The 15,284-nt window shown below is 39.0% G+C and overlaps 1 protein-coding gene across 3 annotated transcripts in view; it reads right to left on the reverse strand.

The window, feature by feature from the left end:
* TRIT1 (tRNA isopentenyltransferase 1) overlaps positions 1-15,284 on the reverse strand; it is a 40,799-nt gene that overhangs the window by 11,144 nt on the left and 14,371 nt on the right. For 2 of the 3 annotated variants that reach the window (XM_069477743.1, XM_069477742.1), the window contains exons 2-4: positions 5,618-5,758; positions 1,405-1,503; positions 536-681 (exon numbers count right to left, since the gene is read on the reverse strand). In XM_069477743.1, coding sequence (XP_069333844.1) covers positions 536-681; positions 1,405-1,503; positions 5,618-5,758 — 386 coding nt within the window. The remainder of the gene's footprint in view (positions 1-535; positions 682-1,404; positions 1,504-5,617; positions 5,759-15,284) is intronic. The other variant, XM_069477745.1, reaches the window with a different exon arrangement.

The following is a 15,284-nucleotide window of genomic DNA, read 5'->3' on the forward strand; positions in this document are numbered from 1 at the left end:
TCATGAGGCTGCAATTTCAAAACAACCTAAGAAAACATGACCTTATGAGTTCATTCAACACCTCTCTTTCCAACAAGAAAGTCTCCATGTGCAAAGGTGAGCTGATCTACAGGACAGTTTATAAAACCTACCTCCCACTGGGAAAGCTGCTGGGGCAGAACTCAGCATTGCACAATCAATTATGAAATGCAATGCAGAACGTACACGGGCTGCATGCCAGAAAAAAATTTATATGAAAACTGTTATACAAGCCAAGATCAAATAGAAAATGAAGCAAGATTACATAGGCCCTAGGGAAAAACGATATTGTACTATGTATGCATTTAAAATGTAAGAACAAAGTAGGGTGCAACTATTTATTGAGGGAGTTGAACTGAGGCATAAGTCAGAGACTCCCAACCTGCTAAGCTAGAACAACAAACACATCAATCTCCACTAACTGCTACTACCAAGCCTCTCTCGTCACCGAGACAGACTGAAGAACTCTCTGCCCCCTAACTAAAGAGTTCAGGGTCAGCAGGCCAGGCTTCCTTACCTGGCCAATTTGCGCTTGTCATGTGGGTGCAGCTTGGCAGCCATTTCTGGGTCCACCTGGCTGAGGCGTTTGTGGAGTGCATGGCCATCCTCCTTTTCAAGCTCTGCTTTCCGGTCAGCTGCTTTCTCAGTGCCCATCTTCTGGGGCTATTAAGCAAAGGTTTAGCGGTAAATTTAATTCAACAATTCAACAAACATTGAGACAATGTGCCAAGCACTTTGCAAAGTGTTACGAATACAAAATATAGATGAATCAGAAGATCTTGCCATACCGTGAGAGACAGATCATAACCAGAAAATTCCAGTATGCTGTGGTAAGTGCTGTGAGGCCACAGCAAACAAAGAGGAAGGAGGACTTACTGCACTAGGAAGTACTCAGCCACCCTGCTTCCTTGTCAGAAGTACAAACAGGTCCCACAGCTACCACATCTAATTTAACATATATAGGAGTCCAGGCTTCTCAGCAAGGGTGACCAAAAAGTAGACCAGATTGCCAGTATATTACAGTTTGTAAAGTCTTACCCTATGTTACAGCATATCCATAAGTAAGGTCAGTATTGGACATCTCCCTGACATATACATTGTGCTGCCAGACAGAAAAGGCTGAATCAGACTAATGTACTGTTAACTTATGTGGAGATGCTAATTAATCCACACAGGAGCATTTTTCCCACACTGCCTCCTCCCTTAGGCCAGCCTGGAGGAGTACACTTCACGTATGGAGGTGGCATTTGCTTCAGATTATTAAGTAGGAAAATTACAGTTGCTGAGTATAAGAAATAGGCCAAGAGTCAACCTTCCTCCCACTAAAATTGGCCAACAAGAAAAAGGAACCCATTTCTCAGTGAGTTACAAGTGAATTAAACCTACCTTGGTATTGACAAGAACTTTCCAGAGCAGAGACTCAATGTAATAATTGGTTCCTCCCACGACAATAGGAATTTTGTCTCTGGCAAATATATCTTCAATGTGAACATTAAGAAAAACATCACCAAATTTAATATCAAGAAGAGAATCCTGGCTCACCTGGGAAGGAGAGTATTAGCAAGAAAACACATTCATCTGCAAAGCAGAGGAGAAAAGGCAGAAACCAAGATGAACTGACACCCGCCTTTCAATGTTTCCTATAACTTTTCAGAATCATTTCCATTCATTTCTGGAGGGACTTACGTAAACTAGAGACAAATGCTTGATGGTAATGCCTTCCAGTTCTAGAACTTTCTAGGTCTTGCTCCTAAAAGTCAAAGTTCTATTGGTATGCCAAGGAAGTTTAACAAGCACAAGCCCAAGGACTCTCATAGAACCAAGTGTCAACTGCTTAGGAAGCTACCAAGGTGACATCCATTGTGCAACTTTACCTTCTAAGGCAAAACACAAGCTGGTTTCTCTAAGGTTCTTAGACTCAATCAGTCTCTACCATTATGTAGTAGTAATGTACATTTTGCCACTAGAGACTTCACCACATTAAATGAGAAGCACAGGTTCTGAAGACAAATAGACTTCAATTACTAGGTCTAGCTCTTGGGGAAGTTACTCAGACTGTCTGAGCTTCAGTTTTCTCACCTGTAAAATCCCCATGAGTTCTTATGAGCATTAAATGTGACAAAGCATATAAATCCCACACCACAATACCTGAAAAATAGCAAGCACTTGATTTACTTTAACCACTACTGTTTTCATATCTCTGCTCCTTTGAATTTTTCTTTTTAAAATTTCTGTTCAACAGATAATTATCCGCTTCATCAAGGGCTTTGCTTCTGAGGATAACTGATTAAAAAGAAACTTTCATTATCCAGATAAAGAATCATTTACACACTTCTCCCTCTTGCCAGCCAATCTGTGGGCATACAGACAGATGACCTCTTTTCTATCAGAAGCCCACTAGTCCTTAAGGGGTTGGGGTGAGGTGAAAACAAACATGTTATCAATCAAGGACCATAAAGAAAAAACTATTTGTTTTAAAAAGAGAAAACAAATTCTCTATTCCCCCTTTAAATTAAGTACAGGGAGCATACAATTAGACAGCATAATAAAACTTCAATTACATACAGGCTGAATATCCCTTATCTGAAATGCTTGAGACCAAGAAAGTATTTCAGATTTCAAATTTTTTCAGATTTTCAAACATTTGCCATTATGCTTACTGTTTGAGTACCCAAAATCTGAAAATCTTCCTCTGAGCATGATGTTGGCGCTCAAAAAGGTTCATGCTTTGGAGCATTTTGATTTCAGATTTTCAGATTTGGGATATTCAACCTATAATGTGATTAACAAAGGGAAAGTGAGCAAGGAAATGAAAAGCGGAAGGGGAAAATAATAAGATATCAAAAGAGGAGAGAGTGGAAAAGACGGAGGGAGATAGGATTGTAGGTATTTCATGGGAAAAGGTGTGTCTGCCCAAGTCATGAAATGACGTGATACTGGCAAAGCTCTTCTCTCTGGGCCTCAGTATATAGAACTTCACTTGTCAAATCAAGAAGGCTGACTGATACTTCTTAAGATACTTAAAGTCTGACATTCTGATTCTAGGCTCTTACTAAAATTCACAAATCTCCTAGCCTGTAAGGGATCTCATTAAGTCATCCCCTGTTGTTGCTGTCCTTTGAAAAATCTTAATTAACTCTCCATTTTATATCAGTTCTTTCTGAACAACAGAACTGTCTTATAGCAACCAACTCACATTTGGTGATATATTTTAATTTGCAAAGGGCTTTCATATACATTATTTCATCTGACACAACAGCCTTGTGAAGTAGGTAGGGCAGGAATTATTATCTGCATTTTAATCTCTGCCATGTGCTAGGCAAAAAATATTATCTCATTATTTTGATTTGCATGTCCCTGATTTACAGCAAAGATAAACCTTTTTCATGTTTACCACTATTTGTATTTCTTCCTTTGTGAATTACTGCTCATGACTTTTAAGTATTTTTTGTATTGATTCATAAGATTTCTTTATATAATAAGAATATTAACCATGTGCCTTTCCTACATTACAAATATTTTCCCCAAGGTTTGTAGTCTGCTTCTAAATTTTGTTTACAGTGAGCTGTTTTCCTTATTCCATACATACAATAGAATATGTGTAATACATGTAAATTATGAAGCTTAATAATAAAACTAACACTCATGAACCCAATGTAAGAAATGGAATATTACAAATTTCTTCAAAGCCTTCTGTGTATTCATTTCCATCCCAACCCCTACTTCCCCTCTCAGAGGGAAGCACCATACTGAACTTCTTTCATTTTTTGGTTTTTCGCCATACCCTTGCTCTTCTTTAATAACTAATGATATATATGTATCCCTAAACAATATATTAGTTTGTTTTGCTTTTTTAACCTTTAAAATAACATATAATGACATGAATATATATGTATCCTTCTGTAATCTCCCACACTTTACGTAAGTTTCTGGAGATTATTCCACATGATTGATGCATGGAATTGCAATTTATTCATTTTCACTGTTCAAAAGTACTTAACTTACGTGAACAAAGGAAATTTTTATACATTCTTCTGTAAGTGAGAATTTGGGTGCTTATAAGTTTTTGCTATTAAGTACAATGCTGTTATGATCAGTTCTACCACATATTTCCTGATATAACTGTGGCAAGAGTTTCTCTAAGGTATATACCTAGGAATTCTAGTTAATATACATTTTCACCAATATAAATTCTTAATTCTTACATACTCAAATCTAACTATTTTCCTTTTTTAAAAAAGTTGCATCTACAAAGCCCTTCCCTACTCTAAAATCCTATGACTACTCTTCTTCCACATTTTAAGGTTTCATTAAAAAAAAAAATGGATATTAAACTCCAAAATCCATCTGGAATTTATTATGTCATTTATAACATGTCATATACAATGAGGACCTGGCTTTCTTCCCAAAACAATTAACTGCCCCAGGAACAATTATGAACTACAGTTGTCCACTGGTATCCATGAGGGATTAGTTCCAGGACTCTGCTCAGATACCAAAACCCAAGGATATTCAAGTCCCTTATACAAAATGGCATAGTATTTGCATATAACCTATGCATGTCCTCTTATATACTTCAATCATCTCTAGATTACTTATAATACCTAATACAATGTAAATACTTATGTAGTATTTTATGTAAATACTACATAAAAAGTTGTTATACTGTATTGGTTTTTTATTTGTATTGTATTATTTTTTATCATTACATTGTTTTTTTTTTTCCCCAAATATTTTCAAGCCACAGTTGGTTGAATCTGTGGATGTGGAACCTGTGGATACTGAGGGCTGACGGAACTTCATTATTTCTCCATTATTTTGAAATGCCACTTGATCATAATCTAAATACATACATCCTTTTAAATCTATATCTGGGTTCTCTGTTCTGTGCCATATATTTATCTAGATTACATAAACTCCATGCTGCTATAATTATTATAACTTTTCAATATGTTTTAATACATGGCAGTCCAGATGTTAAAGGCAGCCTGGGTATTTAAATATAAGGGCAGTCCCCCTTATATTATTCTTTTTTCAAAAATTTCTTGGTTTTACCCAGAACTACTTTGTCTAATACTTCCTCACCCAATAATCCCTTTGAAATTTTAACTGTAACTCCAATAAATTTTAAATTAATTTTTATCCCTATTTAAAGGGCAGGAAACTGAAGCTCAGTGGGATTAAGTAAATGGTTTACCCAATAAAATTAACATGGCCAAAAGACACAGTTCTGAACTAGAACACAAATGTTCTGATTCCTAAATCAGTGTTCTCATCACTGTAATAGTGCTTTTCAAATTTTTATGTGATTATAAATCACCTGGGACTTGTGTCATAATGCAGATTCTAATTCAGTAGGTCTGGAGTGGGGCCCAAAATTCAGCATTTCTAATAAGTTCCCAGAGGCTGCTGATGCTGCAGACTGACAGGAATTTGAGTTTCAAGGGCACTGTATCTTTCAATCCGTAGTCTGATGAGGATGCTATCAGTTTGGTCTTGGGTACCCTTACTTAAAGAATTGCCACTAAAAGCAAACTTCTTTCTCGGCTTGGGTTGCTCTGTAGCTACCAAGTCTAGTTGCTATCTTTCCTAAGGATATCAGAGCAGTTGCTTTGTTCCTGAAGTCCACCACTGTGTAATTGGTCACAAGAGGATCCACAAAGCTGATCATGTGGTGCCGGCAGATTCTCTGCTCTTGGGCAGAAACCTTGTTGGTGATGATGTCAAGCCCTTCATAGACCTAGGGGAAAGAAAATTAACATGAGAAAGCCATACGCCTCCATAACACGCACCTTAGATGGGTGGAAATGGTGATCTATCCCTCCCTCCAGCCAAACACTTGACTGGCCCAAAGCACCAGGGTAGATGTATTCTAACAGAAAGCACAGCCAGATCTACACAACCCAAGACAAAGAAAGAAAACAGAGGATTGGTTTTCTTATCAAACAGTAGCTGTTAGCTCGGACTTTAAGATAAGAAGGGTATGTAAATCCATACGCAAGTGAGAACTAATTCTGCAAGATTAAAAGAAAGTTCTTTAGGCTCGAACTTTTTTATGCATTTAAAAATGGGCAGGTTGTTTTATTTATTCTACTTATCACAAGTCTACAGAAAGGTAACATTTTGCATTTGTTTTTCACAGTTCTACTTCAAAATGCTTAGATATTTCTTGGATTTAAATGGCTCTAAAAGGTTTCAGAATTTGCATAAGACTAGTTCCTTTGTGGAGAAGTGGCCTATCTATAAAGATACATACAAAACATATACATACACACTTTGAAGTCAGAACCCCTAATACTATTGTACTCTGGTAGAAACATTGTGATCTACCCAAATTACTGCTTCAGGGGTCAACACATACAGTTTAAATACTCAAAGGCAATATCCTGTCCCTAAGCTCTTGATCTGCCAATCCAACTAAAAAGTTCATGTGTACTTTTTCTAAATGTAAGGTCTCAGATGGAGAACAGATCTGAAAATACTAGTTTGAAAACAGGGATGAATGCTTTGAGATTAAATGTTCTCTCTGTAATCACTGATTCTACAGGGAGCACTGAATGAACAAATGATAAGTTCTGTAGAGCCCACAAAGATGTTAAAAGCATTTTTTATCTCACATTTCCCTTTACTTATATGGGTGTCAAATAAGTACAGTACAGTGTAATGGTTAGGAGGAAGGACCCTGGCGCCAGGCTGCCTCGGATCAGTTCCTAGCTCTGCCACTTACTGGTTATTTGTACTTGGAGTAGTCAGTTACTAACCTCTCTGCGCTTCAATCCCTCATCAGTAAAATGGGGATACTAATATCGAACTCCTAGGGCTATTGTGAAGATTAAATGAGTTGCTATGTGTAAAAAGCACTTAGTTTTTGCCTGGCACACTCTAAGTGCCACATGAGGGTCATTATATTACCACCTAAATTACTATTACAATAACACAAGGAGAAAGGGAAATAATTTTAGTGTCACTGCTTAACACTCTGAAGCCTCTGTGCTCTTAGTGACTGAGGTTATTTACCAGCAAGGATAGAAGCTATCTTCAAGTAAATAAAATTGTTAAATAGTAAAACAGCACACGGAAAAAATAATATAAATAGAACCACAGGGAAAGTATTAGCTCTGCCTTTTTATTAGCTCATTTAATCTGTGCCTGACAGGAGACTTGCATTCTTACACCTGAAAAGTGATAGAGTTGTAAATCATAGGGAGTTCTTTTCTGTATATCTTGAACAAGACTTCCTTCTGCAGTTACAAAGGGTTCTGAGTAGATCATACACTGGGGTCTTCTGCTGTGCAAAGTAAGAAAACTAACGAGGGGAAAAGAGTTAATAACTATGTGTTCCTCAAACTCTCATTTCACACAGTCCTTGGTTGGTTGGCTTTGCTGTAGCTTAGAATTCCAAATGATCCAATGTTAAAAAGCTCACATAGCAACAACTTGATTTTGCCAGTAGAGGATTTCTGAATATTGATAAGTATGTCATAGTAAAAAGGATTCTCATTTTTTATACTGAGATTAGTGTTAATTAATGTTAATCAGTGTTAAATGCATAGCTGCAAATGTACACAATTACCCATCCCTTGAAAAAAGCCAAAATAAAAATACCTCTTCCAGCTCATTCTATCAGAGACCCAAGAAGGCTACATAAAATTTTATCCTGTGATCTGCCTTTAGGTGTATCTTCTTCTTCTTCTTTTTTTTTTTTTTTAAGAGAAAGAGACTCGCTCTGTGGCCCTGGCTGGAGTACAGTGCTGTGATCATAGCTCACTGCTGCCTCTTGCTCCTGGACTCAAGCAATCCTCCTGCCTCAGCCTCCTGACATTTGTTTTTGGTTTTGTTTTTGTTTTTGTTTTTAATTTTTTTGTCTCGCTGTGTTGCCCACATTGGTCTCGAACTCCGGGCCTCAACTGACCCTCCCGCCTCAGACTCCCAAAGTGCTGGGATTATAGGTGTGAGCCATTGCACCTGGCCTAGGTATTATCTTCTAGAGCTGCGGTGGTCCCCAATCCCTGGGCCACGAACCAACACCAGTGTCACCAGCCCATGCCTGCCAGGAACTGGCCAGACAGCAGGAGGCAAGCGGAAGGGACTGAACAAAGCCTCTCCTGCACCCACAGCCGCTCCCCATCCCTCGCATCACCAGCCAAGCCCTGCCCCTGCACCCCATCAGATCAGTAGCACACAGGACCCCATAGGAGCATGAACTCCACAGCAAACTGTGCACCCCACTGCAAACTGCACATGTGAGGGATCCAAGCTGCGCACTCCCCAGGAGAATCCAATGCCTGATAATCTGAAGTGGAGCTGAGGTGGCAACGCTACCCCATCCTCTACCCCCACCCTACCACCTGCCATGGAAAAAACTATCTTCCATGAAACAGGTCCCTAATGTCAAAAAGGTTGGAAACTGCTGTTCTAGAGGCCCTTAAAATGGTGAGTTTAAACAAACACACACATAGATATATTAATAATTGAAACAAGGTAACCCCAGAACTAGGCTCACCTTATTTACTAAAAGAAGTGGCCTATTGTACTGTTTATGGCATATACAAATTCCAGAAAGAAGGAGAGTATTCATTTTTTTTTTTTTTTTTTTTTTTTTTGAGACAGAGTCTCACTCTCTTGCCTGGGCTAGAGTGCCATGGCATTAGCCTAGCTCACAGCAACCTCAAACTCCTGGGCTCAAGCAATCCTTCTGCCTCAGCCTCCTGGGTAGCTGAGACTATAGTCACGCACCACCATGCCTGGCTAATTTTTTCTCTTTTTTAGTTATTTGGCTAAATTTCTTTCTATTTTTAGTAGAGACGGGGCTCTCGCTCTTGCTCAGGCTGGTCTCGAACTCCTGAGCTCAAGCAATCCAAACGCCTAGGCCTCCCAGAGTGCTAGGATTACAGGCGTGAGCCACCGCACCCAGCCGAGAGTATTAATTTTTAAAGAAAGCTCTGCTTTCTTTTCCTCAGAGTTCACAAATTAAAAACTATTAATTCATATAAAAGCACTGAATCTTGGTTACCAACGTAAATTGTCATCTTTGAGTGATTTATTAACCCTTTGCCTCCTATACCATCAGATTAAAAGAAATGAGATATAAAGATGTAGATGATACTGACTAGATATCTGATGATAAAGGAATTATTGTTAATTGTTAGGTATGATATGGTTTTATGGTTATGTTTTATAGAGTCTTAACTTTTAGAGGTACAGGTTGAGCATCTCAAATCCGAAAATCCAAAATTTGAAATGCTAAAAAAGCTGAAACTTTTGAGATCAGACATGATACTCACAGGAAAATGCTCACTGGAACATTTCAGATTTCAGATTTCCAGATTTGGGATGCTCAACTGGTAAGTATAATACAAATATTCCAAAATCAGAAAAAATCCAAAATCCAAAGCAGTTCTGGTCCCAAGCATTTTGCATAAGGGATACTCAACCTGTATACATATTCTAGACATATACTTGCATTCACATAAAGTACATAGGAATGAAAGCATATGACTGGGATTTGCATTGCAACAATGGGGGGAGGGGAGCCAGACTATGAAACAAGATCAGCCAAGTGTTATAACTATTGAGGCTAGGTGGAATATATGGGAGTTTAATCTACTGTTTCCTCCATTTTCTTTGTATGTTGGGAAATTTCTGTAACAAAAAGTTTCTTTAAAAAAGACTTGGCTGTACTACTGTACTTTACACTCATCATGGCTGTTAGGAAAAAAAAAACAGCAAGCAACAAATGTTGACAAGGATGAAGAGAAACCTTAACCCTTATGTACTGCTGATGGAAATGCAAAATGGTGCAGCCATTGTGGAAAACAATATGGCAGTTCCTCAAAAAAAAATAAAATTATGATATGATCCAGCAATTCCACTTCAGGTGTATACTGAAAAGAATTGAAAGCAGGATGTTGAACAGATATTTATACATCCATGTTCACAGCAGCATTATTCACAATAGCCAAAAGGTGGAAGAAACCCAAATGTCCATCAATGGACAAATGGTTAAACAAATTGCAGTCTATACATTCAATGGAATATTATACAGCCTTTAAAAGGGCAGGAAATTATGATACAACATGGATAAATCTTAAAGACATTATGCTAAGTGACATACGTCAGCCACAAAAGGATAAACACTGTATGATTCCATTTATATGTAGTACCCAGAGCAGTTAAATTCATAGAGACACAAAGTAGAGCTGGGGGAAGGGGAGAATGGGGACTTATTATTTAATGAGTACAGAGTTTCATTCAGGGAAAATAAAAAAGTATTGAAGATGGAAGGTAGCAATGGTTAAAGAACAATGTGAACGTATTTAATGCCACTGAAAAGGTTAAAATAAATGGCCACTGAAATGGTTAAAATGGTAAATCTCATGTATATGTTACCACAATTTTTTTTTAAAAAGACTTGGATGATAGCACAATGAGAAACCCGTGAATGGCCAGGCACAGTGGCTCACGTCTGTAATCCTAGGACTCTGGGAGGCCAAGGCGGGAGGATCATTTGAGCTCAGGAGTTTAAGACCAGCCTGAGCAAGAGCGAGACCCCATCTCTACTAAAAAATAGAAAGAAATTAGCTGGACAACTAAAAATAGAGATAAAAAATTAGCCAGGCATGGTGGCGTATGCCTGTAGTCCCAGCTACTCGGGCTGAAGCAGTAGGATCGCTTAAGCCCAGGAGTTTGAGGTTGCTGTGAGCTAGGCTGATGCCACGGCACTCTAGCCCGGGCAACAGAGTGAGACTCTGTCTCAAAAAAAAAAAAAAAAAAGAAAGAAAGAAAGAAAAGAAAAAGAGAAACCCGTAAATATTAGCAATGAAATAAAATTTTCAAAATTACTGAGAGAGCTGGTATTATTTCTTGAACTGAGTTGTGGTTACATAGCTGTTTTCAGTTTTTGATAATTTTTGAGCTGTATAATTATGAATTATGTGTTTTTATGGGTGTCTACTATTTATCAATTAAAATCATACCACACAGTTAAAAAGCAAGAACGCAGCAACATTTTACACGTTTGCACCAAGCATAAATATCTAAACAAACCTAGAAACCAATCCGTTTTATAAATGTCACATTTGGTCCAGGGGTTTAGATGACATTTATATTGTAAATGCCACAATCAGGCTTATAATTTTATTACCTGCCTAGAAAACATTAACAGGTTAGATTTGTAGCTGAATGCTTTACATTTCCCCTATTTTCCAGATTCAATTATAGCTTCAGTGTGACTCTAGCTATAAAACAGTCACCCTGGGCGCTAGGAAGAGCTAAAAGGATCTGTGTTATCTTTTAAAAGCAGTGTGCCACTCTGTTCTGTTTCCCCTTCTCCCAGAGGACACTTGTGATCTGTGTAGATAAAAACGAGTTTGAATAAAATGCTTCTGTCTGCACAAATCAGCACTATGGGACCTCTGGCTTCTCTGTGAGGACTGACCACTGAAATATTCTGAAAAATTAGACGTTTAACCGACCTAGCCAACTACCCAACATAATTGACTTATCTCAGCAAACATTTACTAAGAGCCTACTACTATGTGCCAGGTACTCTGCAAGATGTTAGGCATGCAAAGATGATTAAGAAAGAGTCCCTGTCCTTAAGGAGTCCAAGCCAGCAAGAGACACACATACAAATAGCTATAATAAAAAGAAGTAAGTGATATAAAAGTTTATGAGAGATATTAAAGTTTAACTTTGTAGTCTTCTTTAAATATCATAACCATTACACATCTAACGTTCTAGGCATTGAACATTATAATGTATGTAACATTATATTACAAAAATTAAGAGGTATGATAGAGAAATATACCTCTTTGTCTCACCTCTACTGAGTGTTTATTTCCAGACTGAAAAAATTCTAGGAAAAGGCCAAAAGGCTGAAATAACCTGAACTCTCCAAATCAACAGAGCTAAAGTACCCAACGGAGCTAATGAAGGCAAGAGAAATCTACAACAGAGACCTAGAGGAAAACCAACAGAATCTAGAGCAGTGGTTCTCAACTGGAAGTGATTTTGTTCACCAAGGAAATGTCCAGAAACACTTTTGATTGTCACAACTTTGGGGGTGGGGCTGCTACTTATCATCTTGTGCAGCAGTCCCCAACCTTTTTGGCACCATTGGCACCAGGGACTGGTTTCAAGGAAGACAATTTTTCCTTGTTGGGGGTGGTGGTGGTGGTGGCAGCGATGGTGAATGGTGGAGCTCAGGTAGTGATGTGAGGGATGGAGAGCAGCTATACATACAGATGCTTCACTCACTCGCCTGCCACTCACCTCCTGCTATGCGACAATTTTTTCCACAGATGGGTGCAGGGGTTAGAGGAGTTCTGCAGCCCAGTCCCTAACAGGCTGCAGACCGGGACCAGTACGGGTCCATGGCCTAGGGTTTGGGGATGGCAGATCTAGTGGGTAGAGGCCAGGGAGGCTGCTGAACATCCTACAATGCATAGGACAGCCCTCAGCCCCTGCAACAAGGAATTATCTAGCCTAAAAATATCAATAGTCTAAAGAAATTTCACCTTGGAGAAACTCTTCCAGATTTTTAAGTATATACAGCCAAAGATCCCATCCATCTAAGGCTCCAACGCTTTGGGGCTTCGATGTAGGGTGGCCTTATGAGTATGCTAATCAGCAGTGTTCTGGGCACTGGGCAGATCCTGGTGGTCTAAATGCTGGCTGTGATGTCCCAACGTAGCTGTCCACAAACAAGAGGAAAAGCTGCCCCCTAATTTGGCTCTTTCCCCTCAAGTTATCATCCCGTTTTGATTTCATTTCCTTCCCATTCCAAATCCTGAAGTCCTTCAATCACTTTCTTGCCTCTATGGATTACACCTGCCTTGAAAACCACAACCTGGGATTATGGATCAATACAAGTATCCACCTTCTCTGTTTGCTGCTCTCCATTGCCCGTGAATATCTCGCTGAGAGCACTAAGGAACCTTGACTGCCAAATATAACATTTTCTACTAAGCTCTCAAAACAAGTAATGGAAAAAGCAAAAATCTGATACTACTGAGCTCTCTCCTTTGGAGCTTCAATGGCACCATTCTTTCTAGGTTTTCTTCCTATCTCTCTGGCCCTTCCTCGGTCTCCTTTACCGAGGCCAGCCACTGATCTATTAGCAATGTCTGTCATGGCAATCATATTGAGAAATGGCAGTCTTTACGGCATCTATGTGCCCTTTCTGTATGACAAATTTTCTTTGGGTAACATCTAAGACCTACACAACCATTTTTGTGCTTACAACTCCCAAAATCCATATCCACAATCTAGTTCTCTCTTGTGGTGCCAGACCTGTATATTCAACTGCCTAGTAGGCATTTCCATCATTAATGAGAGAAGTATAGTAAAGTGGTTAACAGTAAGAAATTAGGAGCCAGATTCCGTATTTAAGCCCTGGCTCCATCACTTACTAGCTATGTAACCTTGGGCAAGTTATTTAACCTCTCTATGCCTCAGATTCCTCATTTATGAAGTGAGAATAATCATAAATCTAACCTCAAAGGGCTAAGTGTTATGATTAAGTGATTAATACATGCAAAGCACATGGAATAGGGCCTTTTAGAAAGCAGTCAATAAATGTTAGCTAGCTATCATCATCATCATCACCGCCCCCCCCCCAAAAACAGGTACCAAAACTTAACTATCTTCTCAGCCACACTTGGGTTAACCCCCTAGATCTGCAGTCCCCAACCCCTGGGCTGCAGACCAGATTTGTAGCCACTCCCCATGCCTGGTATCACCGCCTGAGCTCTGGGCCCTACCCCTCCCAGTCCTTGGAAAAACTGTCTTCCATGAAACTGGTCCCTGGTGCCAAAAAGGTTGGGAACCGCTGACCTAGATAATCAAACCAAAAACCTGAAGTGCTCCAGTCTGTCTTGTCTCTCTCCCCACATTTCCCATCTGCCTGTCTCAATTTCTGTTCATGCCAGTTCCTAAAATTATCTCAAAGCTCACCACCCTCACATTTCCCACTGCCATTACATCAAGTAAAAACTTCATGCTCAACCAGACTATCTCTCCCACGAGATAGCCAGCATATAGCACAGCACCTAACACATGGAAAATGCTCAGTGAATATTCTATGTGTGAAGTACAGAGTTCTAGACTCTATGCTAAGGGCTTCACATCCTACAAAGTCATTTTGCTCTCCTCTTAGCTACAGGAAACTGGAACTCAGATACATTAGGTATCCTGCCCAAAATCACACAGCTAGTTAGTGGCAGAAACAAACTTTGAATCCATGTCTTCTGACTTCATGGTCAGTGTTCTATTTCCACTATATCGTTAAACACTGTTTAACACATCAGATTTGTGACTTTAGGAAGCCCCTTTCTCCACTGGAACCTCAAGTTTCTCATATCTAACATTGCTCCTAGTTCTAACAGTCCAAGCTTCAGAAAGAAAGATGGTTTTGGCATAGGTGGGTGAAAGGAAAAATTATCTTTTTAAAAGATGTTGACACTCAACCAGAAAGTTGATTTTCCTTTAATCAAATTCAACTGAAGAGATCCTGAGGAGTAGGGGAAAGGTCAATCTCTAAACTAACTTTACTTTCTTAATATAAAGGATAACTCTTTTTTTTTAACTTGCAATGTTACTAGGTTAGAAATAATGAATTGGCTGCAGGAACACCATGGCAATTACTCCTTTTAACTTTGGTACAAATTCAAATATAGACTTGCTGAATAAATTGGAGAGATTAAGATGCTCAGAAAGCAAGAGAACCTGTGGCTGATCTCTTCAGTCAGTCTGGTGAGACTGGTGGTTTGGAATTTATACTGCATATCATGGCTTTTACTCTTCCATGGCTGTCTCTCCTTAAGGGAATAGAGACTAGAATCATAAAAGGCCCTACTTTTCTAACTGAGAAGTGTATAACATGCATGTGATGCATTCTTTTGGAGCATCAATCTTACTACGTGGTAAAGAAATTCTGAAATATTTTTATGTCTCAATAAATATAGATTGATTAGGGCAGAATATGCAAAATTGGCATATACTTTTAAGTGAAAACATGAGAAACTTTGCAACACAGAGCCTCTGTAATGGCTGCTTGGAAGGGCACCTGCAAATACTAGAGAAGCATGGATATAATGAAATTCCAGAGATCATCCAGTCCAATCCCTGGAAACTTTATATTTGAGAATACTGAGGCTCGGACTTTATATTTGAGAATACTGTGGCTCAGAAAGCTCCCTGGCCATATAACTGGCTGCAAGCAGAGACAGAACTAAAGCCTGGGTGCTCTGTCTATAACCCAAGCT

This window comes from Eulemur rufifrons, chromosome 8, assembly GCF_041146395.1.
Source record: "Eulemur rufifrons isolate Redbay chromosome 8, OSU_ERuf_1, whole genome shotgun sequence".
NCBI classification, from domain to species: domain Eukaryota; kingdom Metazoa; phylum Chordata; class Mammalia; order Primates; family Lemuridae; genus Eulemur; species Eulemur rufifrons.